The sequence below is a fragment of the Mytilus trossulus genome, chromosome 14 (assembly GCF_036588685.1).
Source record: "Mytilus trossulus isolate FHL-02 chromosome 14, PNRI_Mtr1.1.1.hap1, whole genome shotgun sequence".
NCBI lineage: Eukaryota > Metazoa > Mollusca > Bivalvia > Mytilida > Mytilidae > Mytilus > Mytilus trossulus.
Genome location: NC_086386.1, coordinates 61,097,987 through 61,112,659, shown reverse-complemented (window position 1 = coordinate 61,112,659; position 14,673 = coordinate 61,097,987). Strand labels below are relative to the sequence as shown.

The following is a 14,673-nucleotide window of genomic DNA, read 5'->3' as shown; positions in this document are numbered from 1 at the left end:
TTAAAATTTGTTTTCTTAGTTTACTATGACTGGTTAATTTAATTGACAGCTTTAGAATTTGGGGTTAAGTAAAGAAAAGTAAATATTGTGTCACTAGTATCCCTTTAAAGATTTTAGATTTTCAAAATAGACATTTTGTTTTAACATTCAATCAAAGATCTTGAGAAAATACAGACTTTCTGATTTTAGACAATTGGAAATCTTAAAATAATAAAGACGTTTGGATTTTTAAACGATAGATAATGTTTTAAATATTTATTTTACGATTTTTAAAACTTATATCACCTGGTATAACATATGTTATAACATCAGATAATGGTAGATGATTAGAATGTTATTTAATTTTGAAACAAATGTCCATTTGGTATTATGATATAAAAATATTTTTCTCAAAGATTTGCCTTAGTACAAAATAATGAAATATTTATGAAAAGATTCAAAAACAAAAATGAAATAAATTGTTTATATTCAAATATACATGTATAAGATTATTTTAAATTTTTCAATAAATTCAAGGTACAGGCAAATGATGATTCACAACAAGAAATAACTGTAACTTTAAGATATATAACTAAATGTGTGAAAAATTGTCATATTCTTGTGATAAATTAATGGCTATTTATTAAATATGCAATTGGGACAAATGGAAACATTGGCCTTGAAGAGATGGTCATTTCTTTTGAAGTTTGTCAAATCATTTGTCATATATGATTAGTTGAACATTTCAGTCAAAATTGGGTGAAAAAGTACATGGTCATTTATCTTAAAATGTCAGTAATTGTTAAAATTTGTTTTCAAATACTACTTAACTTCAAACAAAACAGCAAATGTACCATAAAATAGAAATTTGTTATTACTATGAAAACAAAAAAAGCACTTTCATCTAAATTCTAAATTGAACATTTTATTAAAAGCTGCATATGGTACAAAGTTGAAAGGGTAATTTATCATCATGATCATTACATGAATAAAATTAATCTTGTGGATGGATACAGCTTAAGACTTGGTAGTTCAGGTGTATATGAAACAGAATACCAAGTACTGAAATTATTTTAAAAGCATTTTGACCATAAATCTCAGAAAAATAAATGCGTAAAGTCTTCTATCACACATTAGTGAAATTTTTATGCCAAATTTTATTTACTGTGACCCACCCTCGGAAAAGTACTTTAACATCGACACATCAAAACAGTTTTAAAGATTGTTTGTTCATTTTAAGGTATCAAATGAAAGAATCTTTTGTTCTGGGTGTCAAATCGTAGAATATAGAAACAATATTTGTTCCACGGAATTAATTCAGTCAAGTTTTAAGGTGAATTTGAACGATTGAACACGAAGGGGTATTAACGCATTTCAATTTATTCGATAGCCCGAGTGGAGGTTTGAGGATTTGATCATCAAAATTAAAATCCCACGGTAAATAATTGTGAATTACAGTTGAAGTGTCTTTCCTTTGATTCAAATAAAGTAGGAACCAAAATAATCAAATGGGTTCTAAAAATCCATAATAAAAATAGAAAATAAGTTTTAAACAATTCATGTCAATTTTAAATCTTTAATATTGTGATTTTTCTCAATGAGAAGACTAAATACAGGTGACGATTAAAGGTAGCAATATTTGAACATAACGACTGTCTTTAATCGCCAAATATTTGTAAACCCTTGCTTTTGAATTTGTATTGAACCTGCCGATTTACCTTTGACTCTTTGGAGATCATACTTTTCATATACAAGTGTAGGGAACAAAGCACAAAAATGCTTTTAATAAAAGATCACTGAAAAACACTCAATATTAATAAAACATTTCATGTGACATCTGTAGAAAAATATGAAATTTGTACGTTTGTGTCGAATTTAATCAGATATTTATTTTCTCCATACACAACATGTTTTTTCTGTTGAAAAAATCTGTTGGTTAATTCGAATTTCATCATCAAAATGCATTACATGAAAATTATTGTTATCCTTTTGATATTTTTGAATATTAAGTATAGGATATTTGTTCCCTTGGAGAATCTTATCAAGTTCGATTTAGCATTGTCACTGGTCGGAAGATGAGAACCGTGAAATATTGCATAATTTGTTGTATCATAAATTTAATTTACATTTCATAAAATGGTTGATGGCACAAAATTCTCAAAATTGTCTTTTTATGTTATAAGGTGTCAAATATAATGTATTAAATTAGTTTTATGATTTTAATATGGTGAAAGATTTGCGTCTTATTACTCTGAATTTATGAAAATTTATGGCATATTTATTAACATAAGTTTTAATCTGATCTTCGATTTCTTTTTAATGTCTGTTATATATATGGAATTTGAAGTTTAATGGTTGAATATTTTTCACATTTTTTTTTTGGCCTCCCAGGTTTTTGATCAAACTAAATGTGTTTTTATTCTTTGATTTGTTTCGATTGTTATATCAGGTCATATTAAATTGTAATTTATTGAGATTTTTAATAAATAAGTTTTACTGTAACACCTTTCAAGCAAAGATTTAAAGATTGAAATCAGCTAAATTTTAACTTCAAATTTTTCATGCAGTATTTTCATTGAAAAAAAAAATGCTATCAAATTTTTGCCAAATGATAATAACCTTTCAAGTTGTTGAAAACTAAAATTTTTGGTCTGTAGCTAATTATTTAACTAATTAAGCATTCAAAGAAGAATATGAATTAAGGCACTATTTTTGAATGAAAAAGGACAGGGGTTTATGGTTATTTATGCTTTTTTAATATAGAAAAATCCTCTATCAACTTAAAAAAAGAAAAATATTTTTTTTCATAATCTGTTAGATTTTAGCATTGTGTCGCCATATTTGGTTAAGCTAAAGCCACACTTATCCAGCAAATTAACATAATGACACAACATTTTTTCAATCTTGTCATTTTAATCAGAACCACTATTTTTACAAAATAATTAACTTTCCCCAAAAATAAATAGAAAGTTGGTCAGTGTCCACATGGCCAGGATTAACAATGTTTTGTTCTGTGGTCAAAATGTTGACAAATATTCTCAGACAATCGGTAAATTAGTCTATGATTAATTTGATAAAGTCAACATGATTATTTTTAGATAGGATTATAGACCTGTAAATTATCAAAACAAAATGTGATAACTTATAATCTTTGATAAACAAATGTTTGTTGAAAATTTGTAGATTTCAGATAACTATTTTACACAATCTGAAAACACATTTTTTTTTTTTTATCTAAATTACCATTTATAAATTAAAGTTCATAATGTAGTTTTAATTAAGTTGCATCAAATTATTTTACTTGTACCCCAAAAATTTTAACCTGTCAGTTAATTAAGTTAATATTTTGAGGAGTGTAAGATTTATCTCCCTTTAATCCTTCTAAAGATTTTGTAAAAATGACTGAATAATATTTTTTTTTATTGTTTTGCAATCAAAATTTTAATTACTTATTATCAAACTTAAAAAAAAACATTATTTATGTTTTTCAGGAGCCCTATTTATATGATAAACCCTCAGTTCACCATAGTCAGCCTTACAGTGATTCTAATACCCAAGCTCTACAGCTAAAACAAATACTGCTGAAAAATAACACAGAAACAGAGGTAAGGAAACTATCATTCTGCAAACCTCCTTGGATGGGAGCACCTCCACCCCGCCCAAAGAGTTGACATAGAGTTTCCAATGTTGACATTTCATTTGGAAAAATCTCTTTTCTTGTAAGAGTTCAGAATGATCACATATATTGTGAGCTGATGTCAGATGCAAAATATTGCAGTTATTTATATCTTGTAATATAATCGGTATTCAGTCTTTTGTTCAACAAATACTGGAGCAAATTAATTTTATAACTCACTTCGAAAATTGTAACCAGCTGTCTATCTGCTTCATCATTTCATTTTATGCACAAAATATAAAATGTGTTTATGACATAAGAAAAAATGAAATATATCTAGTTTATGGCATATAGTACACAGATTGCACAACACAATCTGATCTCAGATTTAACTTTTAAAAATAATGACCAAAGTAAACTTCAATGAAGTTTGTGCTTTGTGCCAATGAAACGGCATCCCAACAACACAATTTTTTTAAATTATACTATAAAAGAGGGACGAAAGATACCAAAGGGACAGTCAAACTCATAATCGAAAATAAAGTGACAACACCATATAACATATACTATTAAAAATATTGAATCTTAAAACATTAATTGTTTACACATTTTAATAATTTAAGAAACAGTATTTTCATTATTCGATTACTTTTGTTATAGGCTCGTCTTCAAAGACCACATCCTAGTGATAACCATAGTGACAGTTCAGGGGAGACAACTACCAGTGATAGCGGTAGAGGTGGCAGTGAAGATGAGGTACCAGGAAGTACATTAGGTAAGAACTCGAAAATTGAAATTGTTTTCGGTAAAATTTTGGCATGTTTTATTATTAATCAGTTGTATTCTTTTTTATGGAAAGAAATGAAGAGTTTTACAAAACACCAATGTAGTGCCAAAATCAAATCATGAAAAAAGAAAATTTCAAACTTATTAAATTGCCTCTTTTGTGCACATTTTCACAGACAATTTAAAGGTTTCAAGGAAGTATTGATATGTTATTTACTTACTTTTGAAATTATAAATTATGGATAAGTCTGTATCATAATAAAATTTATCTACTAAATCTTTACCCCATAAATTATTTAATGAAAAAATCCTATTAATTACAAATTTCAAATCTTCATGTACAGTTTGTGGCTTTAATGTGTCTACATCATTAAAGAAGAAGATTTTGATCCCACATAAATAAATATTTATTAATCTTCAAAGTTAACAAAACAGTTAAGTTACAATATTGATCAAGATTATATCCAATATTACAAATAATAGTACGAATCTAATAAGATATGCATGAGTGCACAGGTTAATGAAATCCTATATGGATGTATGAATTTTACTTTGCACTACAAAAGGCTTTATAGTAAAACTTATATATTACATATATTATCCTTTTACTTTTCTCATAGTACAAAAGTATTATACAAAAATCATTTCGCTTTTCTCATAATGCAAAATATATATACGTAAATCTTTTCACTGTCTTAGGCGTTAGTATTGATTCTCATTGCTCATGCATGCGTCAACAAACTATACATGTGAAAAATTGCTTTATGCAGTTTGCTTAGTAATGATGCTTGCATTTATATGTCTGATCAAAATATCAATTGAAAAAATAGTTTAATAACTGCATACATCAAATGACAAGAAAAAATTATGAGCAATGAGTGGAGGTGAAAAAATAAGCACACCATCCTGAAAATCACTAGGTTATTACCCCTTTTTGCCAGCAGTCAGAATCCTTACAACTGCATATACAATATTCAAATTGATTCCTGAAGCGTTATCTTTGGAGTTTATAGAGTAGAACAAACAGCTAAGAAATGTCACAAATTTCCTTCAAATTGGATGTTTCCATGGTGATTGAAAGTTTTTGAAGGAGATGTTTGGTGTTCACTTTCAAAATTCTTATACTTGTCAAAGCAAAACTGATTAGGAACTGGGTACCAGTTTATTTTGTAACTAGTTTACTGAATGTACCAGTAGATATTTGTATTAACTGTTTCTATTTTCTATTCACAGATGACTCCCGATCGTTTGAGTTCCAGAGTCCTCCACCGTCATATTATAGTTCAAATTCTTATTCCAAAGACAAGTTAAATGTTTATAGAAACAAAAACAGTGATAATAGACACATGGTCAGACCAAACTCATATAATATTAAAAACAACGCTAGTGCTAATATTGTGAACAATCTGTCTACAAGTCAGCCATATTTAGACAATAGTTCAAAAGACTTGCAATATCATTCATGGGATTTTCTGCAGCAAAGTGCATATGCACAATATCCAAGAAAAGACAGAGATTATTTTCACTTGCGTCCTGAAAGTTTGAGTACATTAAGGTCGAGAGACGATGATGATGATGCTGCCACAACCACTTCAGGGAGTTATACTATAAATCCAGAGGAACTCGAGGATGAATTGTTTCATGCACAGAGAGATCTTGTCGTGTGAAATTCTGTGATTTTCTCATTGTAAACTTCTCATTTTCATGTTTCTAATGCATAAGATGAACTGCTGATAGACAGAGAAATAATGATGGAAGTGTTTATTATTTTGCCATGACATTCTAATTTGCATAATCGTGATACATTTGCAAACATTTGTGCATTTATACTGATCTCAGATTTTGTACCCTAGAAGTTTTAATATCTAATTGTATGTGCTATAGTTGGAATTATAAAATTGATTTTGATATTCAAGAAACTGCCAAGTAAATCAGCACCTTAAAAAATAGCAATATATATTTTCACCATGTATTTTTTAAGTAAGCTGATGAAGGGGAGATAACTCTTATTTAAAGTTTTAATATCTGAATTCCAATATCTCAATCTGGTATAACATAAATTTTCATAGTTTATTGTTAATGGATCAATATTTTAAAACATTAAGGTACCTGCCATGAGTTTTAAGGAAATTGTTTTGCTATAAGCAGTCAATGACATTTTTGTTGAGAACGCCAAGCAGTATTTAATACCAAAGACACAAATTCATGTTAACAATTTTGTCAACCTTTTGTATTGCTTTCAAAAACCTATTTCACCCATTTCTAATGTACTATTTCATAGCTTTAATTATGTTAGAAAGACTTGGAGAGAATAATAACTCTTCTAGTTTATCTTTATATGTTGATCTACCTCAATTTTAACCTTTTAACTCCTTCGCACTCTTGTACAGTGCATGTGCTCACCTCGTTAAATTTTTTAACAAAACTTACATTCCCAAATTATTTGTAAATTATTTAAAAGCCAGGAAAGTTGGCTTTGTATATAATGTGAAAATATTTTATTTATATTGATAACAATTAATGTTATATGTTTTCACAAGATATTGGGGAAAAAAATCTTTAAAAAAATTAACATCACAGGGAATTTGGCTTTATTATTAAAAATCGTTAAATGATATTTATACATTTCTAATTCAGTAAAATATTTTTATTTTGTTCTTGTGAAGATATTTGTTAAAGCATGTTATTTGTTTGTTTGTTATTTGTTAATATTACTTTTGCACATTTGAATGATTTATGTTATTAATAAATTTGAATATTTGAACTGGTTACTATTCCAATGTGATTTCTCATGTAACCAGTTGGTGTAACTTTAAAAGCAGATATGGTCAGAAATTGTTAAGGAAAATGCTTTTATAAACCAATCCATTTTGAGGATTTTATAATAAAGATCTATAAGGAATAAAAAGGTACAATTTGAAGTTTATTATACCCTTTAAATTCAGTCCAAATTTATATCTTTTTTACAATTTGAACAAATAAAGTTTTACTTGTTATTATTTTAAAAAATGTACAATCAAATATTTTTATTTTTTTTTGCAAGTTCTCCATTTCAGTGAAGTTTTAAAAAGTTCCTAGTATATATACATGAAAGTGATATTTTAAACAAAATAATGCATTTTTTATAGCCATGATAATTTTATATAAAATTTAATGAACTCTTTAAATCAGTGACATCTTGAAATACATTTTATTTTAAGACTGGCTTGGTCCAGAATTGTACCTTCTCCTTTTTTTCATGTTAATCATAACATTGTGACTGTATTGTGAATTTTTAGACATGAGAAATCAAATGTTTGTATGTTTTTAAGAATATATTCCATTCAAAAGTGCAGCTATTATAATAAAACAGAATAATAATTGAAATGTTTTGTTTGTTCCTTACTTAGATATTATCTGTTTTGGCTATAAATACTGATTGATTGATTGATTGATTGATTGATTGATTGATATAAAAAGTCATAAAAATGGAAATGGGGAATGTGTCAAAGAGACAACAACCCAACCATAGACAAAACAAAACCGCAGAAGGTCACCAACAGGTCTTCAATGTAGCGAGAAATTCCCGCACCCAGAGGCGTCTTTCAGCTGGCCCCTAAACAAATATATACTAGTTCAGTGATAATGAAAGCCATTCTAATTTCCAAATTGTATCTACCAAATTTCAAATGAAGTGTATGTTAGCGAATAAAGGCAACTGTAGGACATTAACAATGAGAAAAACTCATGCTGTATGGTCGGCTATGAAAGAACCTGATAAAAATAGTATGAATTAATGGCCCAACACAAAAAACAAATTTAACAAACATGAACCAACAACAAACACTTTTAAACTAAAGGCTCCTGACTTGGGACAACCACATAAGAAATGTCAATTATGTGGGGGTCTAAACATGTTAGTGAGAGCTCTACTCTCCTAATCTTGGACAGTGGTGCAAATAGAAATACATCTAACAACAACACATAGGGGATGTTGACCAGTAAATAAATATCCCCAAAACACAACTTTCAGCAGATTTTGTTGTTGGTTGAAGCAGAAAGGAGCGGTCGGACCCTTGATGTTCAGACTAGGAAAACTCAGTAGCATTCCTACTCATTTAGATGGAATTAAACCTACCTTCCACCTTCAACAGGGATATGGCAACACTATCAAAACTAAGATTTTAGTCCAATAAACCTCCCACATGCAATGTTATAACTTACAATCCCAGTGTTGACAGGCTAATGGAAATGAAGATTGATTCCTAGGAGCATTTGACCACCATGGTCCCCTTCATCATGTACCATCTTTATGGCAAATAATAATGTCCACTCACAATAAAAAAGGTGAAAAACGACTAAAGCATGCTAGGCTATTACATTTAGAAACACTGCAGCAAACATTCAAAATTCTACCAATAAAAAACTACAACAAGCATACAGTTAATTGCAATATAATTAATGCCTGCTAATTTTTTTAAATATAAAAATTAACCCCCCTTTCCCCATTTAATGTATGCAAATTCAAGTACTTAGAAATAAACCAAAATCTGTTTACAAAAATGGTTTCTGGATGCCAACTCAATTTTTCTCAGTAATTGTGGTTGAATCCTCCCTTTTATGGTCACAAATAATGAGAGGAAGACCACTATTGATTTAAGTTATGAACATGCATGAAAATTTTGCCACTGAACAACAATCAATTAATTAAATCACCAGTCGATGTCATAATTACTAAAACAAAAATACTAGATGTGTTCAAATAAAATAGTGCTAAATCAATACTACATAATTGAAATGCAACCTAACATTGAGTAGGGGTATGTTCATTTTGATGTTGAGGTCAAATTCAAAGTTACTAAAATGGATAAAAAAGGTTTCCTGATTCTATATCAAATACTACATTTGTACATATAGGATTGCAATTTGCCTGAGATATACTGTCCCATTCAATGACAGATCTTTTTTTTTTATTTTTTTGTCGATATATCTATAACTTAAATGAAAGAAAAGGACTGAAATTTGAAAAGGATATTTCATAATGTATTTTATGGGATTAATCCCTAAAATTTGATAATTGGTCAAATATATTAAGAAGTTGAAGAGAGGATCACTATTGGTTTTCAAGTTGTTTGGTATCTGTCAAGGTCATACGTGCTAAGAATGAATTGGCATAAGACAAAATTACTATCTAAATCATAATGTATAGCAGGGGAATGTGAACTTTCTTACTTAAGACATTTTTATTTTAGAAGTGTCATTCCAATGAAAATGCCAATTATAAAACAACTAGCAGCCAAAGTCCAAATGAAGTTGATGTTAGTAATTAGGCAACCATATGACCTCCAACGATGAGAAAACCCCATATCGTATAGTCAGTAAATAATATATATAGACAGAAAGAACAAAACTAGTAGTACATGTAGTTACTGCAGGCAACTAATTCAAAGGCAACAACTGTAAAAAAAAATATATCATGCATCTTCGACTTAAACATCGGTGTCTGTCAGTTGATATTTGTTATTTTGTGCATGTGAAAACGCATGTGATGCTCAGTCTAATTGTTCCCCTTTAAATTCAGATTTTGTATACACTTAGCATTTAAATATATATCGAGAAACTTTGAGTTACGTTAACATTCTGCTTAGTTTGGTTTTCTGGTTTTGAGATTATTTACTTTTCAAACTTGACAATATGGTGTGGTCTATAGCATATCAGTCTTTCCTCAGTTTGATATTGTTAGTGTAACGGAGGGGGTCGGTGACGACACCTCCCGGGACGTGTAGCGGCCAGTACTTCGCCCCTATTCGACCATTGGGATACCTGATATCAGATTATGGCTGAACAACAGACAATGAATCAAATGAAACTATAATTTTATTCACAAATGTACAGTAATTGCATGAATATTAAACAAAGTCGGAAATAAACAGGAGTCAGAAAACTTTCTAAAATGGAGTTCAAAAATAAAGTAATTTCAAATGTAAAATGAAAAATGGAGTGTTCCCAGAGTTAGTCTTTTAATTAAAATAAGGTAAATTTGCTTCGCGTTGTGTTTTAAAGTGGTAAAATTGCACCAAAAAGGGTGACTAACTCTAGACTCGATTAGTACTAATATTAGTTCCGGCGAGTATTTGGAGGCCTGTGCAAGGCCGACTCCGACTGAATATCAAATGATATCCTAAACTTGTCATTAAACAGGCTAACTTTAACATAAAAGGTACTGAAGAAAAGTTAAATAAATGAATATTCTTAAAACATTATAAAAACATCAAAAGTTAAATACTAAAACAGTTAAATAAATAAACCTTACTTTTATCTTACTATGTTTAAACCAAATCAAACCTAAAATAAACATTTAAATACTAAATAATTAATTTGTCCAAATTAAGGGGAATTAATCAGGCACATCAAAGCACATCTATTACAGTTAGTTATACTAGATTTTGGTAAAATCTTTGCTCAGCAGTGGTAGGAATCCATATCCATGGACACTGTAATGCTTTGGCACCGAAAGATGATGTTGAGTTGGTGGTAGGGAAAACAAAAACTTTGTCATAAAAAATCATGACAAATGCAATGCAGGGGGAAAACAATATGAATGAGCCCAAATAGCCTGCTTTCCATGTTTGGAGATCAGAACTGGAATTTTAAGGAGAACAAAGGAGTAGGTCCGGTAAGGGCCGATTTTGGCCTCAAATTTCAGGTTCATATAACCAAGGAGGTTATCAAGGAGGTTATATATGGTTATATATAACCTCCTTCCTCCTTGATCTAACGAAAGCTTTTAGACTCTTAAGTGTCTATTTTCAATTGATTCGATTAGTTTATGTGAAAGATTTTAACTGATTTAGTCATTAAAAACGCTCTGATTCAAGCTTAAAATTTTAAATATGAGAAATCTATCAAATATGCAAAAACGTCACTTTTCGGATGGTTTTTGTCAAAAATGAAAGTGGCCTCATCCGTGTTCATCCTCAACCTTAATATATGTTTTGTTTTATCATCAAATACAACTTACATTTCAATATTATGAATGAAGACGAATGCGGCCACTTTCATTGTTTCCGTCTAAAATGGTCTGAAAGTTAATCAAAATGCTAAAATTTTCAAGATTTCGGTAATTTAGCATGACTTAATGGTGCTAGAACGCGATATGTTTGCATTGTATTGTCAAAAACAGCTCATATTTATGTAGCAGAAGCATTTTACTCTTCAAAATATTGCTTTAAGATTACATTTTCACAATTTTCTAAAACTGCTTTATATTTTGGGGCCAAAAAGGGGTCTTACTGAACCTACTCCTTTCTCTGAAAGATTTTTCTCGTGAACGTTTAATACGATAAAATTGTTTTCAAGTGTGGTTGCTATGCATCCATGTCCAATACGCAATGATTTTTGCTGTAGTGTACTTCGATGTCAGGGATGTAAAACCAGAGACAAATTAATTTGGTTTGCAATAACATGTGATCTTCCATGACACGTTTACCAATTGTGACTGATTTATAACGTGGTTTTGGATTGGTCAAATTAATATCAGCTAAGTTTTTTAGTTTGTTTTTTTCAAAAAATGTTTCCATTGATTTAAGGAAAGTTCACTAATTTACAAATTGTTTGTATACAATAGAAAGAGACTAATGATCAGCTTCTTCTTTTTTTCTGACATTTTCAGTTATAACTTTAGAATTTAGAAGAATCACGTTATAAGCCATATTGTGCCCAATAACCAATTCGATATTTTTTTTCATGTTGTTGAATTGTAAAGTTTTTGACTTCCCCCTACATATATAATCTTTCTCCGCAAGTACATCTTTAAGCTGTATAGAAAATTGTGCACTGAGTTCTGTGCATGTAAAATTAATCATGTTTAGTTTATTTTTGGTCAATTTAATAATTACAGAAGTCTAGAGTCCTTGCACATGTTGCAACAGACTTCTGATATAAATTAAGAGTAAAATTTTCTTTCCCAAAAAAATAATTTTTAAGTTTCCATGGGTAAAGGGAAATAACTCAAATCATTATTTTAAGATTAGTTCGGATATACTCGGAGCTTTTCGAATTTTAACACGATACCCCAATAACAAACCTTGAACTTTATATAGAAAAATCGGGAATTTGCGTGTTATTTATAGAAAGCTCAAGAATTTGCGTACTAGTATTATGTAATCAGCTGACTATTTATTCGCAAACTTTTGAAAGATTTCATCAGAAAGAAAACGACAAGCTGCAAAGATGTTGGTGAAATTTATCCCAAGAGCATGCCGCCATATAACTAGCTGCAGTCCGAGGTGGATGAGTTCCAGGAGAAATGTACCAATGTTTTGGCATCGAAGAGATCCCTGGGATTCTGTTAGAAATGACAACTTTTTCGTCAAACCTTTTGAATCTCAATTTCGGGACATGGCGAAGATGTTTGACAATTTTACCCGAAGTCCATGGTATAATGAGGATTTTGTTAGATCAAAGGAAGTAGCTGAGGCATTTGCAAAATCTGAAGTCGCAGAAGTAAGTCTTTATAATTTCGGTATAAAATAGTGTGGTTTTTTTTTATATTCTAATTGAATTTGGAAAAAGAAAATTGATTTAGAATTCGCTCATTATAAAGACAACAATTAGATAATTTATTATCGGATATCCGACGGAATTATATACAGTCATAGCTAGGACAAAAGTAAGTTCCAACTCCAACATGTCCAAACTGAATGTCCTATCATTTCAACATGTTCAACTAATATCAATATTTTTCAAACAAATATATCCAAATATACCCAAATATACGTTGTTTCTCAGAAATGCTTAATAGAGGCGGAATTAAAAAATCGTAGACAGCAGTTACGGATCCAAAACTTTTCATAAGGAGGCCCCACTGACTAACCAGGCTAAAAAAATAAAGCGGGGAGGGGGGGGGGGGGGGGGGGGGGGGCTTCAGTCATGCTTCAATGATTTCTCATATAACCAACCAAATTGTCCTATGGACAGCATCTGCTCATGTACAAGTACAAGTTTAACTAGTTAAACCTTTGTTAATAAAGAGCAAAGGTTTGCATTTTTTGTTGTTGAATATTGTCATGAATTTCTAAGATCACAGTGAACAAAAAACCTACCTGTTGAAAATATTAATTGAGCACAATTCTTGTTTTATTTCATTAGGTCAAATATGACAGCAAGAAGCTGGAAATAAAATTAGACCTATCTATGTATGAACCAGAGGAACTTAATGTCACCATAGCTGAAGACAGACTGATCATCAAAGGAAAACACGAACAGAAAGAAGATAATCATGGTTTCATTACACGAGAATTTACACGGGAATTTGTTATTCCAGAGGTAATTCGTTTTAAAACGTAAAATAATAAAGAAAATTCCAAACAACAAGTAACGGTTCATCAAATGACAAATTCAAACGCCCAAACACGAACGGAAAACAATTGTCATTTCCTGACTTGGTTCAACTTGGTTCTTTATAAATTTAAAATGTATGATTAGCACGGCAATCGAGCAAACGGTTTAAACAATTTGATAAATAAAAAGTAATATTGTGAAGTTCAACGAGAGTTTAACACTACGGGTACCACATGTTGAGCAAGATCCATGTTACCCATTTCGAAGCTTGATCACTCCTTATTGGGGTTTCGTGTTGCCGGGCTTCATATAAGTATTATGTGTTGTGTAATATGTGAACTGTTGTTTGTCATAATTCTAAATGATATTAGGGCAGCCAGGGCTAGCTCCTATTTTGCATTTACAGTGCTTATTATTTATATTTAAATCTGACCCCCCCCCCCCCCCCCCCCCATTTCTATGCTTATGACTAATAATTAATCTTATTCATCACCATTGGCAAACTGTTATCATGTTTTAATTTCTCTTTTAGAATATTGATGTAGATGGAATAACTTCTACTTTATCGGAAGAAGGTATGTTAATGATTCAAGGCAGAGCAAAAGGAGCTGAAGAATCGAAGGAACGCATCGTTAACATTGAACGAAAACAGATTGAACAAGAAAACAAAGAAGTTAACACTGAACAAGAAAAGAAAGAAGATAGCTGAAAAAAAAAATTGAACAAGAAAAAAATACCATAGTTGACTCTAGAATAATGTCATTCAGATTTATTTGGTTCATATATTAAACCATTGTCATATTATCATTTTGAAATACCAGACTGTTAAAGTTCATATTCCATTTTGTATTAATTTTGTATTTGTTAAATAAGTACTGTAAATAATCAATAAAATTTATCTTAAGTGTTTTATAAATGCAAATTTTTGACAGGTTATATATATTGATTGGATGTTTCGTTATATTTGTAGA

The 14,673-nt window shown here is 30.0% G+C and overlaps 2 protein-coding genes across 10 annotated transcripts in view; both read left to right on the top strand.

The window, feature by feature from the left end:
- The window catches only part of LOC134697007 (putative protocadherin beta-18), an 82,106-nt gene extending 74,359 nt beyond the window's left edge, over positions 1-7,747 (top strand). For all 9 annotated transcript variants that reach the window (XM_063559005.1, XM_063559014.1, XM_063559010.1 and 6 more), the window contains 3 exons: positions 3,471-3,584; positions 4,256-4,370; positions 5,615-7,747. In XM_063559005.1, coding sequence (XP_063415075.1) covers positions 3,471-3,584; positions 4,256-4,370; positions 5,615-6,048 — 663 coding nt within the window. In that variant the 3' untranslated portion in view covers positions 6,049-7,747. The remainder of the gene's footprint in view (positions 1-3,470; positions 3,585-4,255; positions 4,371-5,614) is intronic.
- A 4,738-nt stretch (positions 7,748-12,485) lies between these two features.
- On the top strand, positions 12,486-14,511 carry LOC134696387 (alpha-crystallin A chain-like). The gene is made up of 3 exons (XM_063558126.1): positions 12,486-12,865; positions 13,511-13,687; positions 14,235-14,511. Exons 1-3 carry the CDS (start codon positions 12,593-12,595, stop codon positions 14,409-14,411), a joined length of 627 nt encoding a protein of 208 aa, XP_063414196.1. The 5' UTR covers positions 12,486-12,592; the 3' UTR covers positions 14,412-14,511.
- Positions 14,512-14,673: the final 162 nt, after the last annotated feature.

Bases quoted from the DNA above. Each gene is read 5' to 3' on its own strand.
- LOC134696387 (XM_063558126.1), top strand. From the start codon at position 12,593: ATGTTGGTGAAATTTATCCCAAGAGCATGCCGCCATATAACTAGCTGC. The intron at 12,866-13,510 runs GTAAGTCTTTAT...TTATTTCATTAG, and splicing joins CAAAATCTGAAGTCGCAGAA to GTCAAATATGACAGCAAGAA. The intron at 13,688-14,234 runs GTAATTCGTTTT...TTTCTCTTTTAG, and splicing joins GGGAATTTGTTATTCCAGAG to AATATTGATGTAGATGGAAT.